We start from the raw sequence: 22,729 nt of genomic DNA, 5'->3' as shown, positions 1-22,729 counted from the left end.
AGAATGATTGATAAGAAGAATGGCCAAGATAACAGCTCTATGATTGACATAAATTACAAACAAGGGAAAAATGGAAGTCATATTGATGCTGTTCTTGACAAGCTGTATGTCTGTGCCAGTGTGGAGTTTCTGATGACTGTGGCAGATTTCTTTATCAAAGCTGTACCTCAGAGTCCCGAAAATCTGGCCAAAGAATCACAGATTCCACTACGACAGACTGCCATGCCAAAAATCAAGATGGAGAAAGGTTAGCAGAATTTATCTGTTGTAGATGACAACTTGTCATGTATTTTAACAGACATTACACACAGGAAAAAAGAAAGAAATGGATAATTTAAGAATGTAAAGTTACTCTTTTGAATTTAAATGTATTCAGTAGAATAACTTTAGTAAGGATAGATTTTTAAGAGAGAGGTAGAGTATATATATTGAATCAGGGCCAAGAAACCTCTGCTCTGGTTCCAGCTCTGCCACTAACATTTCTTTACTCATCCAGAAATAGAGGGAGTTAATCTGAGCCTGTGGTTGGCAGCCTGTTTTATAGAAAGGGAGTCTTATTCAAAGAAAATACTTGGAAGAATTATAGCATATTGAAGAGCAATTAAACAGATAAAAGCAGAAGGCGAGGGTATTGGAGGACCCAACGTGACAGCCCTGGACATCACCTCAGACTCTTCCAAGTCAGGAGAGGGTTTGCAGATGTCTGGTCTCCATGTATGCTGATGCCACTCCTTGACCCATAAACCATTTATTCCAGTATTGCCAAATAGACCAATGATTTTCTCTGTTAAATTATAATTGTCTAAGGTCAGGCATTTTTCTCTCTAATGTGCAACTCAGCAAGATTGGAAAACTGCTATTTACTGGGAAGGTCAGAATTTTATTTTTCCTTTTACCTTTCTTAAACTGTAATCATGTGATATCTCTGTATTCATATATACATTTAATATACTTATACTATAGATTGTACGACACTGAGTGTATACTTTAGGGTGAAATCAAAATAAACAAACAATCATGGTCTGTCTAGTTTATCAGGATCTCCTACCCTCTTCCTGATATTCCCCTCTCATTTCCCCTTCCTTACTCCTGCAACGTGATGTAATATTCAGATATATATACATGCACATTGATTCTGACAAAAAGAGCTTCAAAACAAGATTATTTTTGTTAGGTCAAAGTGGGAATGATCCTCTTACAACAGGGATCAGATTGCACATAACCAGCATTTGTTAATAACCAGTTATCATTCATATTAACCAGTCAGTTATTAATATTGTTAATTTTACCATATCCATAATAGGATATTAGATGCAACTTAGCAAATTATAGATAACATGTACCCAAGTGACAAGGTTTACTTTACTAGAACGTTTATGGTTCCTATATTTGTTTCTTCAGATGACTCTGTAAGACCAAATATGACTTTAAAGGCCAAGATCACAGATCCAGAAGTGGTGTTTGTTGCCAACCTGACAAAGGCTGATGCTCCTGCTCTGACAGCCTCGTTCCAGTGTAACCTCTCTCTGTCAGCATCCCAACTCGAACAGAAGATGGAAGCCTCTGTGAGAGACCTTAAAGTGCTTGCTTGCCCTTTTCTCAGAGAAAAGAGAGGAAAGAACATTACCACAGTAAGAATTACCTTATATCCTGAACTTGGATTGAAGGATGGCAGAAATGGTTGATTCATAGAATTGAGAATGTGAGAGCTCTGTAGGACTTCAGAGTATTTACTCCAGCTTGAGATTTTATGGAAAAGGATGTTGAATTGCAAAGATGTTAACTGATTTAGCCATGTCTGCTAGTGACAAAACTGTGTACTACCTCCAAACTCATTCTTATTATACCATCTTTCGCTGAACAGTATTTGAATTTTAGTACAATACCACATTCCTCTTCAGCTGTTGCTTTTGCTCCCCACATGAATGAGTGAATGAACGAAGAAATTCATTTGGAGTCATGTGACCGAAAGAGATTGTTTTGCTATATTAAAAGTTAACTTCAATTTATACTTTCACATTATTGTTGAAAAATATGATTTTAATTAGCATACCGATTTTTAATGTTAAATTGGTAATTTTATGTTTAAGAGCATCATTATTTAATGTGACTCTTTTGCAGTGTTATTTTAAATAAAAAAAAATTTGTGGACAGAGTGACTTGCATAAGGAAATGCTGTGCTAAGCTTAGTTTATACTTTATCATGAAACATTCTTTATTGGGATCATCTTCTTTTGACATGTCACCAGAAAGCTTATGTTAATCATTCTATTTAAAGCACATCCTAATTTTTTTAAAACTGAAAATTGTGCAATACTAATTCCCCCATTCAATTCAAGAGCGAGGTTACTTTATTTATTTCTTTGATGATATTTAAGTATATAGGCTTTATGGCTTTAATAAATCAAATTTGAAGATTTGAAATTTATTCTGATAAGGACCTTTGAGGAAATTCAAGACTGACATGTTGTTAATCATCTGGAAACTATTCATTTACCTACTTTACTATATAGTCTATTTTTAAAAGATGTTAACAGAACTATTTGTTTAACAGTTTCGAGTGATTTAGTGATCATAAAAATTATAATGAAATAACCAGTTCCATTTCCTCATTTACCTTTTTGTAAGTGTAAGATCTTACCATAGTCTTTAGCTCATGTCTTTTATAGATATCTTAAAAGTGTATTTTACACAGGGCATCATTTAAAAGTCACTTTATTTAGCAAAAGGAAACATTTTAAGCTTCTAATAGTAAATATGCATCATTACTTAAGCACTTGGCCTAAAGAAATTGATCAGAACTGCTTTAAGTCCTTTAACAGTGGTCATAGACTTACAATTTGAAGGAGCCCTCACAAGAGAGTCTCTGATAATTTAATTTGCCTTTTTGCTTTTAGTAATAGGTTATAGTTAAAGATCTCAAATTAAGTAAGACATGTTCGTAAGTAAATTTTATTTGTTTCTAGATCTTACAGCCCTGTTCTTTATTTATGAAAAAATGTGCATGGACTTCAGGAAAAGAAAATATAGATATTAATGTTGAAGAATTTATAATTAAGGTTAGTGCCTATCGTATTATTTGGGTGAAAATTATTATTTTTCCTATCTTTTGATGTCTGTCATATCTATAGCATTATGCTACTCACATATTTAGTAATGAATAAATACCTCTAACATTAAGAAACATTCTCGTTAATGCAAATGTTTGTTTCTGTTTTCTTTGAAAGAGTGCAGTTGACCCTTGAACGATGTGGGGATTAGGAGTTCGTTTAACTTTGTAGTGAGCCCTCAGAATACTCGGTTCCTCAGTGTCTGCATTTCTCCGTATCTGAGGATCTGCATCTGTGGATCCAAACAACTGCAGATCTTGTAGTACCACTGTATTTACTATTGGAAGAAATCCATACATGAGTGGATCCCTGCAGTTCAAACACATGTTGTTCAAGGGTGATCTGTACTTTTAAATGTACACAAATGATCAGGATAGCTTTTATCTGTTATATTTGCATGTGTGTTGGAGTTTGGGTTTGGAGGGGAGAGCAGACATGAAATGGGAAGGAAGGATGGGAAAATAAGGTTGCTGTTATTTTATTTGCAATAATGTATTTTTAGGTTTTTATTTGAGATACGATTTGGTTGAATTAATAATTATGTGATTAAATGTTTTACTTGGTTTATAAAATATTTATAATAATAGATATATGCTAGAAATAAGTTATTAGGATTTTTTTATCTGTTACACTTGAAGTATTGAAAAAAACAGTCTGTTCTTCGGTAGCATTCATAGTTTTTAAATATGACCTCACGGCCAATTGTAAATGGAAGATACAGAATACTTTCCAAAGTCTATTTCTCTCTCTGTCCAAAGGGCACAAAATTGAGGTGATTGAAAGCAATTCTGATAACAGCTTTATTATATAGGTGAATAACCAGTAGTGATGAAATGAAGGCTTGAAGTAATGTCATTTGAATTACCATGTAAATAACAATTTTGCTTTCTCTCAATATTTTAAATAGTAGATAGTCTTAGATTGTATTTTAACAGATTTGCTTTTCTGAAGACTTAAAGTGGTAAATGTGGGGAAGAACTTGAATTTGTATGCACTTTATCTGAGACATGGGTTAAGGTGCTGAGATTGTTCTTCTGTTTCGTTATATGTCACTTTAGTCATTCAGCAAACATTTTCTGAGCTTTTGCTATGTGTAAAAAATGTCCTCTACATTAGGGATACATGTTCCCTGCATTCAAAAAACTTAATGACATATGTGAGAGATAGAAATGTGTCAACTGATCACAGCTTTCAGTGCTAGAGGCAAGCACGAGGTGCTGCTGGGAGCACAGGCAGGAGCCTCCTGCTCAGACTAGGACATCAGAGAAAGCTGTAAGGAAGTGGGGCTTCTTGAACTGAGTTTTGAAAATCTGAGGGAGGTTAGATGGAGAAAGAGGGGAAGGGTTATCCAAGCAGAACTGACAACATGCCCAAAGGCAAAGGTTTGAAAAGTCCTTTAAGAACTTGAAAGGGTGATCCCTTATGGCTGGAGAGAATGGCGTGGTGGAGTTGTAGGATTCAGAGCACTAATTATAGGTGACATTAATAAGGCAAGGAGAAAAAGGATTCAGTTAAGTTTGGGAAGCAGTGCATGCTGGATCCTTCTTTTGGTGATGTAATCGTGTCGTTTTAGCATACTAAACAAGGAAGGGTTGTGAGAAGTGAACAATAAAGGAAATCCACTTAACTTATTTAACCCAGTATTGCTCAAACTTTGGGAAACCATGGGTAACTAACTGATTAGACATCAGGTCACAAAGAGTTTTGAGTCCTAAGCTGAATAGAGTTTGAATCTTATCCTGAAGGTATGGGAAGTTGTTGAGGATTTTAAGCATAGGAGTGACATGCTCAGATTTGAATTTTAGAAAAATCATGTGGAGGGTGGGCTGATACAGTGTTGACCAGACATAGAAGAAATCTTTACTGCTGTAGAACTAAGGCACGATGATTGGAATGAAGAGGTGAGCAAAGATATGATCCAGAGATAATAGGAGGCAGAATTTGCAAGTCAGGGTGAAAGGGGGTCCGTGGTGATCCTCAGGTTTCCTGTTTCAGTGAGAAAAATGAAAACCATGTTTGTATATCTTTTTTTACATTTTTTATAAATTTTTTATTGAAGTATAGTTTACAATGTTGTGTTAACTTCTGGTGTACAGCAGAGTGGTTCAGGTATACATACATATATATTCTCTTCATGTTCTTTTTCATTATAGGCTATTACAAGGTATTGAATATAATTCCCTGTGCTGTATATAGTAGGACTTCGCTTTTTATCTATTTTATTTTTTTACTTTTTGTTTTTATTGAAGTGTAGTCAGTTTACAATCTTGTATCAGTTTCTGGTGTACAGCATAATGTTTTAGTCATACATACACATATATACCGTGTGTGTATCTTGATGAGGATCGCATACTTAGTTTAGATAATGTAGCTGGGTGAAAAATGTAAAATTCAATTACACTTCTACATTATTCTGTTCACATAACACTGTTTTACTCTGAATTGATTAACTTTAGGTTTTGACAGTTGACACATTAGTTACTTAATTCTAGATAACCTGGGCAGAAGTCACTGTTACGAGGTTAGTTGACTTGACACATGATTTTGTGTGTTCTTCTCTTTTGTTTTCCTTAGTTATGAATTTAATGTAATTAAAATTTTAATTAGTTACTTAAAAATTTTTGTAATATGTATTAATTCTTCTCATCTGGGAAAGAATTCTAAAAATTTTCCTGCTTTCTTTTTTGAAGATTTCACCCATAATTCTTAATACTGTGATGACGATAATGGCTGCTATGTCTCCAAAGGCAAAAGAAGATGAATCCAAAGATGTGTCTAAGGAAACAGAAAATCTCTGGGGCATCAAATCCATTAGTGATTATAACTCTTGGTTTCTTGGTGTTGACATGGCAACAGAAATAACAGAGAATTTCAGAGACATTGAAACTCCATCGATAGAGGAAAATTGTGCTGTTGTTGTGAAGTCAGTTCAAGTTACCTTAGAATGTGGCCTTGGGCATCGAACTGTACCTTTATTATTGGCGGAGTCTAAGTTTTCAGGAACTATTAAGAATTGGACTTCCCTGATGGCTGCTGCTGCTGACATGACACTAGAGGTATGACCACATCATTTAGTACTTGCAGCGGCTCCTCAAAAGTACAATTGAAAAATTGAGAAGTGAGCTTTCTTTGGTGTATGAACATAGCAAGTATATATATGAATAGACAGTACATTCTAACATAATTTATTGTTATGTAGTATTATTTATTTGGTCATTTTTTTAAGATTCTTTTGCTAAATAATTTGTTTATGGCAGTAAAGTAAGAGAGTAAAAGAATATGCACCCCCTTTACATATATGCTTTGTGTCAAAGGTGTGCTGTTAAATTGTTATTGACATGCAACAACTGCTTTATATTTTCCATGTAGAAATATGTAATTAAAATTGAAAGACTCTCTTATTATAACTCTGTGCCTTTCCAGGTTCATTATTACAATGAGACCCATGCTGTCTGGGAGCCACTGATTGAAAGAGTGGAGGGGAAAAGACCATGGAATTTAAAGCTTGCTGTAAGGAAATCATAAAATATTATTATGTAGGCTGACATTAAGCACATTCATTTATATATTTTCTTTAGTTCAGAGATTCTTAGGATGTGGTCCAGGATCTTTGAGGCCCTTTCGGAGGAACATGGGATCAAAATTATTTTCAGGATAATATTCAGACGTTATCTATCACTTTCATTCTCATTCTCTCATGAGCATACGAAGGCGTTTTCCAGAGACTGTGTCATTTTGCAGTGGAATGAATACAGAAGCAGCAATGAGAGTGCCCCTCTTCTCTGAAGGCAGCCACTAAAGAGATTTGTAAATGCTCCTCTCCTCACTGTGTATTTTTAACACTTATTTCTCTTCAAAATATTGTTTTAACATGTAATTACTGTTTTTAAGTGAATATTTAAAATGTTCTCAGTTTAGTTTCTCATAGATATATACTGATAGATATAACCCATGTAAATGAAGCTCTTTGGAATACTCAATCATTTTGAGACACCAAAAAATTCAAGAATTTTTGAATTGAATTCTCTGTGCTATCTCCTTATGGTACTGCAGAATCCTAGAAACCAAAGCACGTCTCTCTAGATTAACAGGAACATAAGTGTTATACCCTTTACAAGTTGTAACAGCACACCTGTCTGGGGCAGCCTGACTCAGGTGTGAGAGAGACACTGAAACTGACTCAGCAGATTCTTATATTAAAGATGAGCAGTCATTTAACCTGTGTCCCAATTTCCTCTCAGTAAAGTGGGGGGTGATACTTCTGACCTACCTCTCTGTGGAACGGGCAGGCTAATAAAGAATATTTTATAAGGCTTTTGAAATGCTATTAGAACAAAAGCTAGGATGGAATCTGATGGCTGGCTGAAAGCTTATATTACTTGTTTATCGGTGTTACTGGTAAAAGTAAAAGGAATTGCAGATGTTATTTCCAGCGAGGATCAATGTAGACTTCAGGGTCATCTTAGCGTGCTCATCAACGCATGATGACCGTGAGTCAAGTGACACTGGGAAAGTAGCTTTCTCTGGGGAGCGCACAGGAGATAAATGTGTTAGCTCACTTGGAGTGGTTTCATGGCACAGTTCTGAACATTTCCCTAGTGTTGATTACACACCGAAAGAAAGAATGCTGATCTGTACTAATTTAAGGTGAAGCACTACATATTTTTGAAAATGAGACTTTTGAGGAGTCTTAATATAAAATGACTAGGTTAAGAACATTTAACTCTACTGAGAGTATTTTCATTTTATTGTTAATTGGCCAATAAGTTACATTTATTTTGTGTTTATCCCCATAGGTAAAGAACAATCCAGTCCAGGATAAAAGTTTGATGCCAGGAGATGATTTTATTGTAATTCCTGAGCCACAAACAGAAGTTGGTATTTCTTCAGGAGACACAATGAATATAACAGTATCCAAAAGTTCTCTTACTGTTTTCAACAATTTAGCAAAGGTATGTTTGCTTCTTTCTTTCAGTATTTCAAACAGAATTTTTAATTGAAATGTGTGGATTTTTTTTTGTTTGTCCTGAAAATTAGTTTCTAAATAATGTGTAGTCACAGTGTAATTTTTGAAAAAAAATTTGAGCTATGCAAAAATTTTATTGTGATGTTGTGTTCCTTTTCAGGGTTTTTCAGAGGGCGCTGCTTCTACTTTTGACTACTCTTTAAAAGACAGGGCGCCTTTTACAGTAACAAATTCTGTAGGTGTTCCCATTAAGGTACAGCCCAATCATAATCTCAGAGTGATGGGCTCCCCTGAGAAAAGTGGTGTTTGTGATCTTGATGCTGGTCAGAGTTTGGAACTGGAGTATGCCAGCATGGAACCTTCACATCAAGGGAAACTGTCCATACTGAGCCGTCAAGAAAGCTCCCTCTTCACTCTGACCTTTGGTATGCTGCTTTATTTTTAAAGGCACCTTTGGAATTGTTGGTGTCGGCTTATTTCTGATAAAAGTGTGGAAAAATATTTTCCTCCAGATACCTTGAGAGACAACATTTCTAAAGGCTTGAAAGAAATAGTTGATAAACTTTTGTCGCCTGTTTTCTTCCTCTAAACTTGATAAAATTTAACTTGATTAATTTAAGATTTACCTTAGAAAACCAGATTATTTCTTTGTACTTAAATAGTACAGTATTTACGATGCTTCAGAAAGGATGGGAGCTCAAAGAGAAGAGAAAATAACTGTATTTACAAGTCCTAAAATGTTGGCAGTAATTATCACCATCTCAGAAAAGGGCGCTTTTTTTTTTTTTTTTTTTTTTGCTATATAGTTGAGAAGATGAGGAACAAGGTGGATTTTGTTTGTTTTAATACATTTAAAACCCCAAGAGAAATTGTCTTGGTTAAAAAACTTTACAATAATAGTTTCTTTTCTTTGTTAGTTCCTGTGTCTTAGAAAAACGTTTTGTGTGGTCGTCATTTCTAGTCATGAGGCAGAATACTCTGGTATTTTGAGGTACTGCTGGTGATTGTATCTTATAAAAATATAAGTAAGTTAATATTTGGAATGCTTCTCACTTACTTAGCACCGCATGGATATACAGAAGTTGCAAAAGTCCCCGTTGCCAGACCTGGACGGCGGTTGTATAATGTATGCAATCCCAGTGCCAGTCATTTTGACTCACTCGTGGTACAAATTGATGCAGCTGAAGGGAATAAAGTAATTACCCTTCGTTCTCCTCTGCAGGTAATGCATAAAGATGAATTGTGCCCTGTTAGTATATCAAGAAATATTAAATCATTTGGCTGAATATAGGAATATAGTAAAACTTTATTAGGTCAATGCTGATTATTCAGAAATAAATAATAGATTGAACTGACTGCTCTTTCCTGTATTACAACATACTTTTGTAATATTCTTCATCTTAAGTCTCTGATAAAACACACTTTGTTTTGTTTTTTGGGGTTTTTTAAATTGGAAGTATAGCTGGTTTACAGTGTGATAAACACTCCCATTTTGTTGTCTCCTAAGTTTAAAATTAATGGGAATTTTTGTCTATTCCTTTAAAGATTCAGAACTAAAGAGTATTATAATACTAGCTGGCTGTCAAATAGGATAACACTCCATCTCTTTGTATTGTATTTTTCAAGTATGTGTGAAGGAATATTGGAATGATCTCCCCAGAGGAGGGGAAAAAAAACTTGAACTTATTAATCTGTGTAAAATTTTTTTCTACCTTTAAGGCATTGTCCATTTTTCTTTTTTCTGTGCATCATTATAGATTTCAGTATATGGTCAGCAAAAGAACATTTCTTCCTACCTGTAACATCAGATGAAAATGAAAGGATTTCCAATTTTGACCATTGTTGTCTCATAGTTTGCTATTAGCTCCAGCCTATATTACACTGTAGTCAAGAAAAGAGAGTTGCACTATATTTATTTACCTCATATTTCCTTTGCTATCCTTTTCTGTTTAGTCACATGGTGCACTGAATCAAGGTTGTAATGAAGATAGTAGTATGGCTGAAATCCTCAAAAATTAATACACATTTGAAAAATAATATAATTAACAATAAATTTCAGTATGTAATATACAGAGCATGTGAATATCCTAATAATTTTCAACTGTCACTTAAACAGTTTCAAGTTTCATATATATTTAGATAGGTAGGTAGGTAGATAGCACTTAAATATCAAAATTTTTCAGGTACCATAAAAATATCTTCCCGTATTGGAGTTGAAAATGTTTAGATCCAAAAGTAATTGTGTGCAACTCACATTTTTCTTCTGAACTTCTACATCTTTTAAAACAACTTGTATGTCTTTTTATCCAACAGATTAAAAACCATTTCTCTATTGCATTCATCATCTATAAGTATGTTAAGAATGTCAAGCTGTTGGAGCGCATTGGAGTAGCCAGGCCTGAAGAGGAGTTCCATGTCCCTTTAGATTCATATAGGTGGGTACTTCCTTGAATGTACTAAGCTATAGAAGGGTCATAATATATATATTTTAATTCTGTAATTTAAGGGTCCATATTCTAGGAAGAAATAATCTCATGTTCTTAATTATCTGAAGATCTGAAAAAGTCATTTGTAAGACGTAGAGGAATACATTCATATTATTACTGAGTTTACCAGATGAAAATTTCTTGTTGTATATTTGATGTTTTGGAATTTTCTGAGACTCATTTTTACTCAATTGCTTTGTATTTGAAATGACTTTTTTTTTTTGATCATTTTTTACAGTGTTTTTTTCCCAGAAGGTTCCTCCATGAGTTAGCTATGTTTCTTAACCTTTCTTGACCTTGTTTTTCTCACCTATAAAAATAGGAATAATAGTACTTACCTTGTAGAGTTATCAAGAAGATTTAATGAGATTCTTTTTCTTAAGTTCTCAATAAAAACTTTTTCCCCCTCTCTGTTTTCTTCTTCTGTAGATGTCAGTTGTTTATTCAGCCAGCTGGTATCTTGGAGAATCAGTACAAAGAATCCACCACTTACATTTCCTGGAAGGAAGAACTTCATAGGAGCAAGGAAGTCAGATGCGTGCTGCAGTGTCCATCAACAGAAGTCAACTTTTTACCTCTCATAGTCAATACAGTTGCTCTGCCTGATGAATTAAGCTATATTTGCACACATGGGGAGGACTGGGATCCAGCTTACATCATTCATCTTTATCCCACTGTCACTTTGCGGAATTTTCTCCCATACGCTCTAACATATTTACTTGAGGTATGTCTCTTGCATTTTATTTGACTTTTATTATTGCATGGAGTGAATTCTAAGGGGTTTTTTTTTAGGGTATTTTTAGTTGAGGTCAGGGTTTTACATCACATACTGGTAATGCTTTAATAATATTAATAATAGCAAGAACTAGTATAGCATCTACTCTGTGCCAGCCACTGTTTTGTGTGCTTTGCATATATTAACACATTTAATCCTTTCAGTAACCTCCTGAAGATGAGGAAACTAAGTCACAGAGGGGCTGACAGCCCGAGATCCCAATAGATTGTAGAGCTGGGATTTGAACCTAAGCAATTTGACCCCTTATTCTCCACCACTGAACTCTGCTGCATCTGCTATAAATTCATAGTTATAACAATCTCTTTATTGACTAAGTAAAATTCTATTAGCTAAAATATGGGAAAAACCAGTGAGAAAATATTTCATCTGAATTTATTATAAAGTTAATTTAAAAATTTTTATTTTAAAGTGATGATTTTTTGGTTCAAGTTTCTTTGGACTTAAAAATAATTACTATCTGTCTTAATATTAGGGAACATTTTCTAGTCATGAAGTCTGATAAACACCTTTAAATTTCTACATGCTGCAACATTTCAGAATACAAAAATCTGGAAAGTGCTTCTTACCTATGTTAGGTTTTTTTTGTTGTTTTTTTTTATCTGATGATAAGCCGTCCCTGAGTTGTGGAGAATAAAGTTAGTTAGATGAACTAAGTAGTATTTATACAAGAGAAGCTTTCGGTAAGGAAGCTTGATTTATTATGTTGCTGTTACTCATTTTTAAGATGGTTCCACCTCAGATCGCTTGTCAGAATAGTTTGATATCACTTTCCTTATTCTGTTTATATGAGAACCACTAGGCATGGTTTGTGAGTAGAGGAAGAAGCTGAAGCCCAGACAGTTAAGTGGTTTGTTCAAGGATGTAGCTCTCGGTGGAAAACAGCTAGTGTCCCTGAATCCAGCCTTTGATTCTTGGCAGAGGTCTGACTTTTTCTCAGAACTTACAGCCATTGGCCTGCTAATGGCCAAAAGACAGTTTCTGCCTTTGGCTATGATACAGTGTTTGCCTTTTAGTCCTTAGTAAATGATGGGCATTTATACTATGTCAACATGGTACTACTTTGAAGAGTTGTCAATTAATCTGAATCTGGTAGGTTATTATTATATGTATAAAATATGGAAGTTATAAGTTACTGCAAAGGTTTTTTTTTAATTAGTAAGCAAATTGAGTTTTTGTCTGTTTGTTTTTAGGGAACAGCAGAAACCCATGAGCTAGCGGAAGGCAGTGCTGCCGATGTTCTGCATTCAAGAATCAGTGGGGAAATAATGGAACTGTTTCTGGTGAAATATCAGGGCAAAAACTGGCGTGGATGTTTCCGCATACATGATACACTTCCTGAATTCCTTCTTGTGTGTTTTTCTTCTGATTCCGCTGAAGCGCTGACCGTTGACCTGTCAGTGCATGTCAAGCGCATTGGCAGCCAGATGGAGCTGTCCGTCTTTAGTCCTTACTGGCTCATCAACAAGACTTCTCGGGTGCTCCAGTACCGTTCAGAAGATGTTCATGTCAAACACCCAGCTGATTTTAGGGATATTATTTTATTCTCCTTCAAGAAGAAGAACATTTTTAGTAAAAATAAGGTGTGTTTTTGTCGATGCAACAAATTACTTATTTATTATTTACCTAATGCCATACTTACCTGTTTGCTAGGTGCCATTGGTATGAATTAGGTCCAAGAGGACTTTTAAGGAGTGTGTCATTGAGTGGGTGTTAGGAACTAAAAACAGTAGCTTCCCGAGGCCGAGTTACCCTTTCCTCCAGGGCCCCTAGAATTACTTCTCTCCTTGAAGTAGTGTCAAGGAGAAAGCTTGATTTTATGTAGTTTACCAGTGATGAAGCAACATTTCAAAAGACAGAGCAGCTGAATTTGGTTTAACTGAGCCTTCCTGTGTGTGAAGCACGGAGGCAGGCCTTTGAGAGAGAAACCTAGTGCCTAAGGCCTGATCGTTGGTTCTCTGGTCCCTTCTTTCCTTTCAGACTCTTGTCTTGGAATTGTTAACCACACACTTTCCCAAGTACTTACTTCTAGGCCTCTGTGTAGCTGCACTCTCTGTCTCCTTCTCTGTGTTTTCCCTGTGTGCCTCGTGTTCTCTGGTCGTCTGCTCTTCATCCTCTGTCATTCTGCTCTGCCCTGACACGTGTGAAGGATTGTCTGACCAGCAAAAATGGGGCTAGAGATCACATCCATGTTCTCTCAGAGCAGTGCTTCTCAAATTTCAGTGTGTGTTAGAATCACCTAGAGGGCTCTGAAAACACACTGCCGGGTTGTGCCACCATAGTTGATGCAGTAGGTCTGGGAAGGGTCTGAGAATCTGCACTTCTCACAGATTGCCAGGTGATGCCGACGGTGCTGGTCCCGAGACCACTCTTTGAGGACCCCGTCCGAGAGTGTTGCTGAATACTTGGTATTGTAATTACCTGTTTATGTGTCTGACCTCTGGTTGGCCTCAGGTTTTTTAGAATCTAATTGGGTACAAGGAGGTTAATACAGGAGCACAGTTAAATCTCTTCTGTAAAACTTATTTAATCCCATAGGTAGATGTAAACTTTTTGATAGCATTTTATACTTCTTATATAGGTCTTATCACATTGAGTCTTGCATAAGTTTTAGTATTTATTTCCTGTCTCTCTGTTTAATCGGAAGCTCATTGGAGACAGGAACTGTGTCTTCCATTCTGCTTATCACAACACTTTTCATCTGTTGTTTGCTGAATACTGTTAAAAGCACAAATTCTCTATGTGCTAAAACTTTAAGAATTTGTTAGCTCTCTATCAAAAGTCTAACACTGGAAAATATCATTTTATGTTATAATTCCTGTTTAACTAACAGAGGATCTCATTGGTAAACGTCTTTGAATTTACTGTTCTCTTTGCAGAGATTAATAGGAGGGTCAGAGCTCTGCTTTTATTATATTGGCCCCTAGAGTTTCTGTGGTTGTTACCCATTTGCAATACAACTTTGATTGTTTTCCTGTATCTCATGTACTAAATAAATTTCTAACGGTCTAGCAACTTTCCATCAAATAAAATGAATGTAGTGTTTTAGATTTCTTATGTGATGGTTTGTGTTCTCTGGTGTAGGTACAATTAAAAATTTCAACAAGTTCCTGGTCCAGTAGTTTTTCATTGGATACAGTGGGAAATTATGGGTGTGTGAAGTGTCCTGCCAACAATATGGAATACCTGGTAAGATTTTGCTTGCTTGTTTACCTTTGATTTCATTCACATTTTCTTCAGTTCAGTAAAGGAGCTGGACCCCAAGGGGTACAGAGTTGTGAATTTTGAGTGTTATATGGAGGACTGTTACGTCTCTCCTCAAATTTCTATGGCCACTAGTATCAAAGCAAAACCTAAATTTGTCAAAGCTGAAGACAGTGAGTGGCAAGTAAGCAACTTGGTAAATATTCAGAATATACTAGAATCCTCACTCCATACCACTCCCTGCCAGATGTTTCTTAAATTTGACTGAAAATTTGAATAATCGGACGTTAGTTGACTTATTTTATTACCACTTTGAAATTTTTATTTTATTTTTATTGACAACAGAGATAATAAATTAGCAACACTTGAGCTTCTACATTAATTGTAAAATAATTTATTTTGGAATGTTAAAAATAACAAATTTTAAAAAATGAACTCTGTTATTGCAAGTCATCATTACTTAAATTACTGATTGAGATTTCTTGAATTGATTTCTGATGGAACCAAACTGTGGAACCAAAATTTTTCTTCTTAGTGAGAAGATAATCAGTCATTGGACCATGTCTTATAGTAGTTACTTTATTTAAGAAATCTTATTTTAAAGTACTGTGAGAAGTCTTTGTGTGAATGGGGTGTGTGTGTGTGTGTGTGTGTATTTTAAAGGAGCTGTATAAAGTACTGGGAAATGGTAAGCCTGTTTGTTTCTTTTCCACAGGTTGGTGTTAGCATCAAAATGAGCAGTTTTAATCTTACGCGAATAGTTACTCTGACTCCCTTTTATACAATTGAGAACAAGTCATCATTGGAACTGGAAGTTGGTGAAATTGCATCAGATGGCTCAGTGCCAACTAATAAGTGGAACTATATTGCTTCTTCAGAGGTAAAATTTTCCTTTCATGTAACTGGCTTCTAAAATGTATAAATAAAGACAGACATGTAAATAAGAATTACATATATCTCTTTGTCATACTTACTTTGCTACCATATTTGTGTTTTAAAATATAATAGCCAGCTTTAAAACTTTTCTTTCATCCTATAAACATATGTTAAAAAAAGAAGAAAATTGTTGATATTATTTACCACTAACCAGTCTAGACTGTTAACACTCATTCTCCAGTTCTTCCTGTATGTATAAACATGGACATGGACTGTAAAAAGTATATAAAGATAATGCACTATGTATTGTCTCAATAGTCAAGATAATGTCTTTGTATTTAAGAAGCTTCTAATCTTGTTGGAGGGTGTAAGACTCATACACATTAGTACATGGAGAAGAAGATAGTATATGGTAAGTTATAGGTGGTTATGGAATCTCTGAATAGATGAGCTGGAAGTTTCCTTGAAAATTTCCAAGTATTCAGGCCCTTCACTTTACAGAGAAGAAAACTGAATCTCATACTGTTTAAAGTCAGTTAAGTCTCTGCAGCTTGGTATCATTGTGGTGGTCTAGATCAAAATGGAAAGTTTCATGGTAGAGCTGGCATTTGAACTAAACTTTGCAGACTCAGTAAGATGTAAGGTGAAGACAATGAGGAAAAATTGGGGAGAGGACAGGTGCAAAGACAGGCATTAGTGTTGAATTTGCCCGAGTTTTCAACCAAACCATCTGACTTAAGGATAGAACCATTCTTCTGTACATCTCAAAGAAAAAAAAAAGATTCGAAAATTATTTTAAAAAATACTTAGCAAAAAGCTCAAGAGGAGGGATTCCAGTTACAATACAAAGAGCTCTAAGAGGCGTGGGCTTCCCAGGGCACTTGGAATGATCTCCACAGACTTGGCAACAAATAAATGATCCTTATCTTTTTATCTGTGATGTGAGTTTGACAGCAGTAGTATAGAATAGATAGAATAAATAGAATTTACCCCGTATTCTCTAGCAGACGGGACTTCTGTTTTAGGAACTAAAATCTCAGTTTTACAGATAAGAAAACCGAGGCTTTAAAAGGTGTATGATTTGATCAAGGCCAAACAGGTAGGAGGATAGTGTCAGGACTACAGCAATGTCCTCTGCCTTCAGTTGTCTTTCTGGTTTATCTAGAATGAGATACTCTGTGAAAGAATTCATAGTGCATTAAGGAATTAAAATGAGATATACATAAAAGAAAATGTTATTAAGATAATAATTTTTAAATCAAGATATTTGAGGCATTTTAATAGCACTTAAGTTTCTCATATTGTAATTATTTCATAAGTTAGTAAAGACTAATGTATCTATTCTTCTGATGGAGTTTCTTTGGTTTCATAAACAATTATTAGATTGTCAATAATCTTGGATGCGGAGGGACTATTTTAAGAAACTTAGTAATAATTGAATCCTGATCAGATTTAGAATTGAAAATTTTATTAGACACTGTCTTATTTATATCCTAGTATTGTTTTTGTTTTTGTTTTTGTTTTTGTTTTTGTTTTTGTTTTTGTTTTAATTGAACTGCAGGCAGTTACAATGTGTCAATTTCTGGTGTACGGCACAATGTCCCAGTCATGTGTTTACATACATATATTTACATAGTATTAAGACTGATTGATACTAACTTTTATATTTTCAGTACCTCCCATTTTGGCCTGAGAAATTTTCGGGCAAACTTTGTGTGAGAGTGGTAGGCTATGAAGGATTCTCCAGGCCATTCTTTTACAACCAGCAGGATAATGGCACTTTATTAAGCTTAGAAGATCTGGTAAGTTGTCATGTTTTAGAATAAAATATCTTTGATTTTTGAAGTTTGCTTTAAAATATTTTATTAAAACATGCTGTAAAACATACTGATAATTATTTGAAGGTGTTGTATGTCACTATATAATGCCATACATACATTTGTAAGAGATCAGAGCCAGTATGCATTTCAGTAAGAACTTAAGAAAACAGATGTTTTTAATCTATACAACTGATTGAAATTCCAGATGTAACGTGTGCAGTTTAAACCAATACTTCAACATACTTTTTTTTTTCTACGATAGAATGGGGGTATCTTGGTGGATGTAGATATTGCTCAGCATTCAACTGTCATAAGCTTTTCTGATTACCATGAGGGATGTGCACCTGCCCTAATAATAAACCACACACCATGGGACGTCCTCACATACAAACAGAGGTATGGAAAAAAGGGGCTCCTGGAAAATCAGATTTGCTTTTACGGGTCCACAGTCCCTTCTAGGAAATACGTGGAGCTAGATGTGTTTCATATTCCACATGTTTTCAGATTTTAGAAAGGTAATAGGGAACACATGCTATTTATTACTAAAACCCCCAGCAGGTTTTGAGTCAGTCTGTAACCAAACATGTTAATATTTCTGCAGCAAACCTTTGCATGTTCATAACAAGTGGAATAAATAAAACTGTTAATAGTTTCATATCTGCTCAGGTCAAGTTTTGCTGCCAAATGACTTCTGACACCAAACTTAGAGACGAATATTTGGACTTCTGGAGCTTGTTCAATTTCTGAATTGTGTATAAGGAATTGTGAACCTCTTTAAGCATTATCATTCTTTTGTAAGCTGGTGATGCTCAGTGAACCTCTCCCTATAAATCCATATCTAGATTTTTTTGAGGGGGTAGTAGTAGAAGAAGATTAAGTAAGAGAGCAGAAGATTAAAGAAAATTAAAGTAAATAAATAGTGTTGAATGTATAGTACAGGTTAATAGAGATTTTGTTCTTGCCTTGCTATCATTTGGCTTGGACGATGCCATTAAATAATGATATAACAGATAGCTTTAAATCCTTAAAATATATGATATGTGTTTGCAAAGAATTATTATCATAAATCTGCAAGGCATTATTTTATACATTTATATGTATAAATAAATATATATATTAAAAATAGTGCTTTGCAGATTTACCTATTCTTAACTCTCATGGCTTGAATCTGCTGAGAGATTTAAAAGCATAGATTGGGATTAAAACCTAATTGAGTTACTTTTTATTTTATTGTAGTTATCTGGAAAGTTTTTTGTATTTTTGAAACCAGTACTTGTTAAACTTAAGGATCAATATGAAGATCTCTTGGAAATCTTGTTAAAATGCAGATCTCATTTAGCAGGTTTTAGCTGGGGCCCCCAGTTTTGCCCTTTCTAGCAAGCCTGGAATGCTACAATGGTATGGACCCATTTTTTTTCTCTCCGAGACTCATATTTCTTATGCATTGCATTTGATCAAAAGTCTTAAATTTAAGCTCCAAGTGAAGTTCTTCAGCTACTAAAAAATTTATTATTCACAGCCTTTTCTGTGGGTGATCTCTGATGTACCACTCACTTCACCTTAATGAATTCCATTAGTGTGATCTTGTCTGGATCAGTTCAGGGTATACCTTCAGAAAGGGCAGTATTCTTGTCCCTCAAGCTTCAAAATCATTAGCTTATTGGACATTTTAGGTTACTTATTTTTAAACAGAGTTGTGTTTTGTTAGCAAAGGCAGTTCTATAAGATGTTTGTTTCAGTCCCCTCCTCAGTAAACCACAGGTCCTGCAGGATTCTTGAGGCCAGCGTATTTTAATCTTCCCTCTGTTGCTTGTGTTTCAGGGGGTTGCAGGAAGAAATGGTACTGCTGCCAAGACAGGTTCGACTCTTTGCCTGGGCAGATCCTACTGGTACCAGAAAACTTACATGGACTTACGCAGCAAATACTGGGGAACATGATCTGTTAAAGGTATCATTTGATGTGAACGAGTATTATGCTATGAGGTACCTCATAGCAAAGGGAGTAGACACGTTAGCTTCACACAGTCATCTCCGTCCTTACTGAACTAAAAAGTGGAAGTAAAATTTCAAAATAAGTTACTTTTGGGCTTTAGATTGCAGATAGTCCATACCAGTATTTTCTCCTAAGAGAAAAATAATTTTCAGTTAAAATAATTTATTTACAATTTAAACAGTAGGCCTGCTTCATCTTGCCTAAGTAAATACCAGTAAAGTGCTTCTTTATTTCCTTTTATTTAAAAGGAAGGAATTTTAAGACTAAGTGAAAAACAACTTCATATACATACCACTGTTGGCTGTGAGGTTTTTAGACATGGTTTCGCTGTTAAGGCCATATGTTTTGTTAATTAAAGGAGTCTGACAGTATGCAAATTACCCCATATAAGAAATTTAAGGAAGTATTTATTGGAACAATGTTTAGATAGCTGAATTAACTAAATACGTTATTTCTTAGAGTCTTAGACTTCGGAAAGGGCTTAAGAATCCGTCTGCCAGCCTCCCTCTAATACAGGCATTGCCCCTCCGTGAGTGATAGGTCATCTGGTTTCTGTAGGAATATATCCTGTCAAGAAACTATCATGAGAAGTTCATACTGTGTCATATTCCATTGTCTGATAATGCCAGTTGTTAAAAAGAGCTTTCTTGACTCCTTTCAAATGGTAATTGGCCAACAGTGACTGAACTATCCTCTCCTGTTTCCCTCTGAAATACCCATAAAAGAGACAGACTTACCCACTTTTGAAAAATCAGACTGATAGTTACAGGATTCTTGGAGTGATTTTCACATGGCAGTTTGATGGAGCTCTGTTGCCTGCCTGTGCTTTACTTTTTACAGCAGAAAAGCTCTCAGGGTTTATAAGTGTTAGAGAGAAGCTGAAATTCCCCGATACTCTTAGCCCTCTGGCTCAGAGACACAGTGGCTCTACCAGGGGTCTGTCTGTGCTGGCGGTACTTTCCTTCCGCTCACATGTAATGCTCCCCAGCAACCACAGCTCCCAGATGGTAGCGTCCAGGCCCTGGAGGGAGAGTGGGGAGAGGTGGGAATGGCATCCTACAGGAGACGGTCAAAGTCTGCATAATGAGGCAGAGTCAGAAAGAACCTGATACTAGTGTATGCACGGGATTGTGGCTTTAAAAGTTTATCTTCTGATTGGTGTTAAGAGATACCAGGCAGTAAGAAGAGTAGATAATCACTCCTCAGTCAGCCGGTAACCTGCCAGATGATGAAACCGAGCTAGAAGCCAACCAGTTGTCCATTTCTTGTCCACTGGGTTGATCTGAACAGGGAGTTCTGCTCGGGCCCAGGTGGACATGAGAAGGGCGTTCAAAGAAAATGCATATAGTATTGGAAAACACTTTTCTCAGTACGTGTGAATAAAGAGGAAGAAAACCATGGGTTTTATGAAAAAAATACTTCCACAGAAAAGTGTAGCATTTCCCTAAACATTCAGAGGATGATTATGCTTCTGAAAACTTTTTTACTGCAGGAGGACCAGAGAAAATTTTCAGAATGTATGCCTGGGATCCTCAGCTAAGTTTTAAAGATATGACAACTATGAAATAGAAAAAAGCATGGTGAAATAAAAGACAAAGACAACAAAATAAAGTGAAAGGGGAGCAGGGAAACAATATGTTCTGAATATACTATATTGGCACCATTTAATCCTGAATTTTAATTAAGGAAGTGTAGATCAAAGATTATGGTTTTTTTTTTTTAAAGATACCACCTAGTAGAACTAAAATCAATGATAAAAGAATTCTAAAACAATTGAGAAAATGAAAATAAAGAAAAATTTGCCCTTTATAATAAAAGAAGGAAACCTAAAGAAGTCTGTAGTAAGTGGCAAATGACTTTCATTGAGTATATATCATGTGTTAATGCTTGTCATATATTATCACTAAGTCTTATGATTGGAACTTAGAACCACTGGTTAGAATTTGAAACCAGGTCTGTCTGACTTCGCAATCCGTGAACTTTTCCCACCAAACCATGCTTCTCATCAATTATGTCAGTAAATGAAATGGTTTAAATTTTCCTATTGAAAGACCACATTCAAACTCTTAATTTATCCCTCCTTCCCACCCCAGTTTCCCCTTTGGTAGCTGTAAGTTTGTTTTTTGTGTCTTTGAGTCTAATTCTGTTTTGTAAATAAGTTTATTTGTATTATTTTTTTAGATTCCACATATAAGTGATAAGTTAGGAGTTTGGGATTAACACGCACACTACTGTATATAAAATAGGTAAACAACAGTGACCTACTATACAGCACAGGGAACTATATTCAGTATCTTATAGTAACCAATAATGGAAAAGAATCTGAAAAAGAATATACATATATTATATATTATATACTATATATGTTTATAAATATATATTTATACCATATATATTTTTGTATACATGATATATGTAAACTGAACCACTTTGCTGTACACTGGAAACTAACAAACATTGTAAATTAAGTATAATTCAATTAAAAAATGGATGGTTTTACAAAAAGACCACATTCAGATGAAGCTAAAAAATAGTTTCTAACCATCTGCTACTTACAGGAGATCTGTTTTAACTGAATTAACACAGAAAGTTAAAAGCATGAGGAGATAGTAAAGATTTAACAGGCAAATGAAAGAAATGTTGATTTAAATTTCTGAACAGCTGTAACTCAAGACAAAAATCATTAAATAGAATATGATAATGTGACAGAGAAGACACGATAGCCATAAACCTTCATGGAATGAATAATACTGCATCAAAATGTAAAACTTAAGATGCTGGAAGTCAACTGAAACATGGATTGCGTTAGGATATTTTAAGATACCTCATTTAATTTTTAACAGATCAAATAGATGAAAAACAAATAGGATTAGAGAGTATTTGAATAATAAGTAAGATTGAACCAAGATATGTATCAAATTTTGTAGTTTACAAAGAGAGAATGCATTTTCTTAATAGGTGCCTCCGAAACAGTTCCAAAATTTGATCACATTAGGGTAAAAAAAATTGGGCAATCTACTTTGACATGTGCTAAAAGCAATAGGTAAATTTTAAACAACAGAAATCAACTAGTCCTGTGCCCTTGGTCACATCGTTTATTAATTTGTTTTTTGTTTTTGTTTTTGTTTTCCAAGAAAGCATGAGATGAAAGGCACATAATAGTTGTACTGCCTGTTGAACTGTTGTTATATTTATGTTAAATCCAGAATGAAGAAGAGTCATTATTTAAATCTCTGAAAACTCTCACCAAATCAAGCCTCATATTTTTAAGTGCTATTTGAGACTGTCAGCCAAGAAGGCTCTTCTTACTGAAACTTAGTAAAAATTGATCATCACAGGTTTGACTATTCAACAGTGTGATTTATATAGGTATTTGCAATGTTGTAAATTATTAAAACATAAAAATAAAGTAGGTTAGTTTTACCTGAGGTTACTTTTCCAATAAACTTCTAAACCATTCTGTTGTCCATCTGGGAAGCAA

At 34.9% G+C, this 22,729-nt stretch overlaps 1 protein-coding gene across 2 annotated transcripts in view; it reads left to right on the top strand.

Annotated features, from left to right (window-relative positions):
- VPS13C (vacuolar protein sorting 13 homolog C) overlaps window positions 1-22,729 on the top strand; it is a 157,639-nt gene that overhangs the window by 99,921 nt on the left and 34,989 nt on the right. For both annotated transcript variants that reach the window (XM_074366228.1, XM_074366229.1), the window contains exons 49-64: window positions 3-247; window positions 1,402-1,631; window positions 2,967-3,059; window positions 5,801-6,166; window positions 6,534-6,620; window positions 7,907-8,062; window positions 8,237-8,501; window positions 9,138-9,298; window positions 10,390-10,511; window positions 10,992-11,286; window positions 12,549-12,938; window positions 14,440-14,544; window positions 15,275-15,439; window positions 17,109-17,237; window positions 17,518-17,651; window positions 19,077-19,203. In XM_074366228.1, the coding sequence (XP_074222329.1) occupies window positions 3-247; window positions 1,402-1,631; window positions 2,967-3,059; window positions 5,801-6,166; window positions 6,534-6,620; window positions 7,907-8,062; window positions 8,237-8,501; window positions 9,138-9,298; window positions 10,390-10,511; window positions 10,992-11,286; window positions 12,549-12,938; window positions 14,440-14,544; window positions 15,275-15,439; window positions 17,109-17,237; window positions 17,518-17,651; window positions 19,077-19,203 (3,070 nt within the window). The remainder of the gene's footprint in view (window positions 1-2; window positions 248-1,401; window positions 1,632-2,966; window positions 3,060-5,800; window positions 6,167-6,533; window positions 6,621-7,906; window positions 8,063-8,236; window positions 8,502-9,137; window positions 9,299-10,389; window positions 10,512-10,991; window positions 11,287-12,548; window positions 12,939-14,439; window positions 14,545-15,274; window positions 15,440-17,108; window positions 17,238-17,517; window positions 17,652-19,076; window positions 19,204-22,729) is intronic.

Source organism: Camelus bactrianus, chromosome 6 (assembly GCF_048773025.1).
Source record: "Camelus bactrianus isolate YW-2024 breed Bactrian camel chromosome 6, ASM4877302v1, whole genome shotgun sequence".
NCBI lineage: Eukaryota > Metazoa > Chordata > Mammalia > Artiodactyla > Camelidae > Camelus > Camelus bactrianus.
This window is presented reverse-complemented; position numbering and strand designations above follow the sequence as displayed.